At 20.6% G+C, this 5,242-nt stretch overlaps 2 protein-coding genes across 2 annotated transcripts; one reads left to right on the top strand and one right to left on the bottom strand.

Annotated features, from left to right (window-relative positions):
* Positions 1-244: 244 nt before the first annotated feature.
* On the top strand, positions 245-1,418 carry LOC102672110. The gene is made up of 5 exons (XM_031510861.1): positions 245-334; positions 394-453; positions 525-726; positions 795-901; positions 969-1,418. Exons 1-5 carry the CDS (start codon positions 260-262, stop codon positions 1,215-1,217), a joined length of 693 nt encoding a protein of 230 aa, XP_031366721.1. The 5' UTR covers positions 245-259; the 3' UTR covers positions 1,218-1,418.
* Positions 1,419-2,000: 582 nt separating this feature from the next.
* LOC102681375 (adipocyte plasma membrane-associated protein-like) lies at positions 2,001-4,774 on the bottom strand. The gene is made up of 4 exons (XM_006616460.2): positions 4,298-4,774; positions 3,998-4,194; positions 3,515-3,800; positions 2,001-3,452 (listed from the first exon to the last, which is right to left on the bottom strand). The coding sequence occupies exons 1-4, from the start codon at positions 4,405-4,407 to the stop codon at positions 2,273-2,275; spliced, it is 1,773 nt and encodes a 590-aa protein (XP_006616523.1). The 5' UTR covers positions 4,408-4,774; the 3' UTR covers positions 2,001-2,272.
* Between the last annotated feature and the right edge of the window lie 468 nt (positions 4,775-5,242).

Raw genomic sequence — 5,242 nt, 5'->3', positions numbered from 1 at the left:
TTTTAAAAAAATATTATTTTTATTAAAACTAAGAAATAAATAAATATTTCTTATTTTATTGTAAAATTTAATATATTTATAATATAAAAATTTTTGTATAAAAAATATGATATTTTAATCTTTTTTTAACTTTAGGAATTTATATAAATAACTAATGATCAAATACTTCAAATATATATAGTAAAACATTTATTTAGTAAGATATTTTCATATACATGTTTCAGATATTGTAGTATCTTTTAAAAAAAATAAGAAAATAATGGTGCCAGAAAAAAAATTAAATATTTTAGAAAAATTTATAATTTTTAGCGAAACAAATACTAAGATAGTAAAGGTATATTCTAACCTATTTTGTTTTACAAATAATTTATATTTATCAATTTTTAATTTCAGGTTTTCAGTTATGGAATTGCTAGTATAAGCTTAGCAGCTGCATTATATCAAATTAAACCTGTATGTATAATAAATAATAATATTTTATTTAACTACTATAAATTTTATATTTTTTATTATTATATTTTTAGTTTGTTAAATTTAGAAAACCATCCAGTATACCATCTCGTTTTTTACACAAAAAAGTTCAACTTCAAGGTACTGTGACACGTATAGAACCCAATTATGGTACACTTCTAATGGTTGATCACAAGCCATTAATACCTTTGCCTCGATTAAGTAATCCAAAATATTTACCAATTAAAATAGCAGGTCTTGATATAACAGTTAATGGTAAGCAAAAATTAAATTATTAATTAAAAGATCTGCAAATATGTTATTTTAATCAATCTTTTTTTTAGGTATCAGTTGGTTACAAACAATTGTTAATAGGAAAGACATAAATTTCATACCTTTAGCTACAGAAAAAAATTATGTAATTTGCATAGTATCTATGCAACAAAATAAGGTAAAAGATAATCACTTTATTTTGTTTATTACTTTAATTTATGAATTTATAATTTTAAATTATGTAGGAATATATAGAAATTGGTAAAGAATTAACAAAACTTGGTTTTGCTATAATAACGGAAGATTCTTTAAAGAAATTGATAAAAGATAAAGATATCTTAAATTATTACAAATGTTTATTAAATGCACAAAAATGGGCACAACGGAAAAGAAATGGATACTGGCATTTTGTTAAAAATCCTACATTTTTATGGAGAATCCAACAAAATTTAAGTAATAAGTTGAAATCAATATTGCCTATGTTTGTAGTATAACAATTTAATATTTATATAAAAATATTTAAATACAATTTTTATTTTTAGTTATAAATTTTAATTTGAATAAAATATATTTTTTTAATATAATAAATATATTCAAAGTTGTACATATAGCAATCATAAATATGTACTTAAAGATTTCGCATTTTATTTGTTCTTATAAATTAAATGAGTAAAAGACATATTTAAAAAAGAAAATTTATTTTTATATTAATTATACATCCCTTTATCCCTTTAAAAGATTTCTTTTCCACCATTATGTTCAAAATTAATTTACATAAATATATATTTCACTAAAGACAAACTATAAAGTATATATTTATATATCACACAGCATATTCTAAATAGAAAAATATGCTAAATTACATAGAAAAATAAAAATTATAAATTTAATTTAGAAGATTTATATTATTTTTATAATTATAGGAAACAAATTTAATAACAAATTTAAATATTATAAACAAATATGTAATCTAATATAAATTATTTCATTTATAAAATAATTTAATAATCTTATTATATTATGCAATTTTTTTTTTGAAATGTTAATTTATATCAAATCAATAAATATTTATAATGGATATTTAAAATGGATTTTTTCTTTTTTTTCATTTGACTCTCATTTTCATTATATAACTAAATAAAATTGGAATTTACAAAATGCATATATATATATACACATATATATATATAATATATAAATATATGTGTATATTAAATATTACATTAATACATATGTTATAATATGGAATAATTTATAAAAACAACATGATATTCTCAATTTTATATACAAACCTAAATCACTGTGTCTTTAACACATTTTTCAGTTATATTAAAATTAATATACAATAAAATAATATCATTTCTTTTAACATTGGAAAAATATAAATAAGAAATAAATTCTATAACATTAACATAACCTTATACATTATAAATCTTATAAAATATAACAAATAAGTCGATATGTTTGAAATGTAGAACTTTTAACATGGAAGAATTAATACAATACAGTTTTGAACTTAGATATCTCAAATTATACACATTGATTTGATTTACTTCTTATTGGAATTATCATCTTTTTTTACAAGTTTAGATTTTCCAAACTGAGTCTCATGAATATCTTTTTTAACAGGCTGATTTGATTTCATTTTTGCTTCATTATCTTTGTTTGATATTTCATGTTTAATCTGTGATTTGGAGTTATCTTTTTTAATTTCATTTGAAACTTTTTTTGATGTTTCAGATTTAATTTGTGAGTTAAAATTATCTTTTTTAATTTCCTTTAAATCATCTTTTTCAATTTTTAAATTATCTTTCATAACTTCTTTTGATGTTTTCGAAGATGATGATGATGTTTTTGAAGAGATACTGCTAGATTGTTGATTTATAGATTTTGGTGTAGTTGATTTTGATATTGTTGCATCTGAATTTGATTTTTGTGTTGTTTGTGCTTTAATAGTTGATTTCAGAGATGATTTTATAACTTCTTCTTGCTTAGCAGTTACTTTTGTAGATTTTGCTTCTATTTTAACATTTGGTGTAGCCGAAACTGTTAAAAATGGTTTTTCTTGTTTCTCTTCTTTTGTATCTAAAGATTTTATATTATTTGCTAAATCTGGAAATACTTGTTTTAATGAAACCCTTATAATATACTCATTCCAAGGAGAACCAAGCCATAAATAACCATTATATATATAAGCAGAAGATATATCAGTGACATTCTTCATGAATAATGTATCCAAAATTTTTCCAGTTTTATCCATTCTAAGTATTAGTGAAGTTCTGTTTGGTTGTATACATTTTGCTACATTGAACGAACCTAATGCATGTAAAACTCTTTCAGAATAATAATTTGGATAAATATCTTGCAATAATTTAAATGGAGCTTCTATTAAATAAAATAATCTCAATAACATTTTTCGTATATATGGATGAGGTATAAGAGATTGAATTAAATAAGGATTATTAGAATCTATTAAGATTATCAAAGATACTAAAAAACCTCCTTGATTATCACTATTTATATTATCAGGTACACCAGGTAAACCTTCTGCAAAAATTTCTTGTTGTCCAGCTTTTGAACCTTTTAAATTATATTTAATAATACGCGAATTAATAGATTCTGATACAATTACAAAACTTTCATCATCACTTAATGCAATGCCATTTGCAAATCCTAAATTCTTCAATAGTACTTCATTTTTTTTTGTTGCTGCATTATATCGAATAAGTCTATAAAAGAAAATTATATATATTGTAAAAATAAATATAAGTTAATTAAATTTAAAACTTACCTTCCTGATGGATTAGCTAAAAGTGAATACATTCCATCACAAAGATAAAAGTCTGTACTTGAATCTGTCCAATATATATCACCATTCTTTGCTATATCCAATGAATTGACTATTTTTGGAATTTTTCCATCAATAGGTTCAGAACTATTGACTATATTTATATATTCTCGTGTATTAATGTTTACTTTAAAAATACCATAGTAAGCATCATTTACAAATAATTCTCCCTTATCATTAAATTTTAAACCAAGAGGTCTACCACACTTTTCTTCTTGCCATGAACCATCTATAAATATTTATATTTAGCATTTCATTAAAAAAAATTTAATAAAAGTTTTAGTTTTGATATTTATTTATAATTAAACTTATTTGACTTGAATATATTGTACAAAAAATAAAAAATAATAATATATATTAAAAAAAATTAAAAAATTAAAATCTAAATATTTTCGAACAATTAGTATTACAATTACTATTACATACCACACTTTTGACCAAATTTTACAAGTGGTTTAATAAGATTTTCTTCAATTTGCACAATATAACCTCCATGTATACCAGTATATATTTTTCCATTAAATGAAGCAAAATCTTCCGGACCACTGACTTCCCCAGAAAACAATATTTGTATTTTTTCTAATCGACTTTTAAATTCAGTTTGTGTATTTGGGTATTTTATGCTTAAAAATTTATTATACAATCATAATTATTTATGCATAACATATTATGCATATGTATAATATATTTGAAAGTTATTATATTGTTATAAAATAAATATCATACCTATATTCGGAAACTTCTACTTCTGGAGGTATACCCGGTAGAAACGTAATGACAGTTAAAAAAAAACCGATATAAATTATTACGGTACCGATAGATTTTAAATATCCCATTATTTAAGTAATCGGCTACTAATATTTTGAAAATATGATATTTTTGAATAACTTTAAAAACATAAGATTTTTTTTAATGTTCCTTCACTACTACACTAATTGTACTGAGAAAAAAGAATTGCTAGTTTTAGGTAACTGTTTCTTGTCAGTGTAGATAACGGCATTCACAATTTTAATGGCGGTGCATACCGTAAATTATGCATTTTTGCAAATATCAGCAAAAGTAAGATCAAATAAATGCCACGCGGACGGAAGATGTCGATATTAACAATTTCCGTTGACCACATGATTTTATATTCAACAATTTGAATAGTCATGAAATTTAATAATCAACAATTGATTAAAAAAAAATTTTGAACATAAATATTTATTTATTAATTAATTTTTAGTTTTTAATGATACATTTACTTTTGAATTAATTATATCCATGTTAATATATTATTATACGTGTTATGTTAATATATTATTATGTTTTAAATATCAAAAAAATATTTAATTCATTTGCAACATTTATCTTTCATTATAAATAATATTTGTATATTTTTTATAGAATAAAATATTTCTGTCACAATTTTAAGAAATATTATAATTTTTTAAAATGATTAAAAATAAAAATAATATTAAACAAAAATTTCAAGATAAATTAATATAAATAAAATTAATATCATTTTACACAAACATAAAATTAAATAAATATAGTATAATATACAAATATTTTATTTATTTATATATTTAATCAAATAAATTTTTCAAACAATATATTAAAGTATTACATATAAGTAAAATCATTATGTATAAAAAATAATGATTCAAATCTAAAACTTTGTAAATGTCG

This window comes from Apis dorsata, unplaced genomic scaffold (assembly GCF_000469605.1).
Source record: "Apis dorsata unplaced genomic scaffold, Apis dorsata 1.3 scaffold_265, whole genome shotgun sequence".
In the NCBI taxonomy this organism is placed as follows: Eukaryota; Metazoa; Arthropoda; class Insecta; order Hymenoptera; family Apidae; genus Apis; species Apis dorsata.
This window is presented reverse-complemented; position numbering and strand designations above follow the sequence as displayed.

Bases quoted from the DNA above. Each gene is read 5' to 3' on its own strand.
- LOC102672110 (XM_031510861.1), top strand. From the start codon at position 260: ATGGTGCCAGAAAAAAAATTAAATATTTTAGAAAAATTTATAATTTTT. The intron at 335-393 runs GTATATTCTAAC...TTTTAATTTCAG, and splicing joins CAAATACTAAGATAGTAAAG to GTTTTCAGTTATGGAATTGC. The intron at 902-968 runs GTAAAAGATAAT...TAAATTATGTAG, and splicing joins TATCTATGCAACAAAATAAG to GAATATATAGAAATTGGTAA.
- LOC102681375 (XM_006616460.2), bottom strand. From the start codon at position 4,407: ATGGGATATTTAAAATCTATCGGTACCGTAATAATTTATATCGGTTTT. The intron at 4,195-4,297 runs GTATGATATTTA...TAAATTTTTAAG, and splicing joins GTAGAAGTTTCCGAATATAG to CATAAAATACCCAAATACAC. The intron at 3,453-3,514 runs GTAAGTTTTAAA...TTTCTTTTATAG, and splicing joins TTAGCTAATCCATCAGGAAG to ACTTATTCGATATAATGCAG.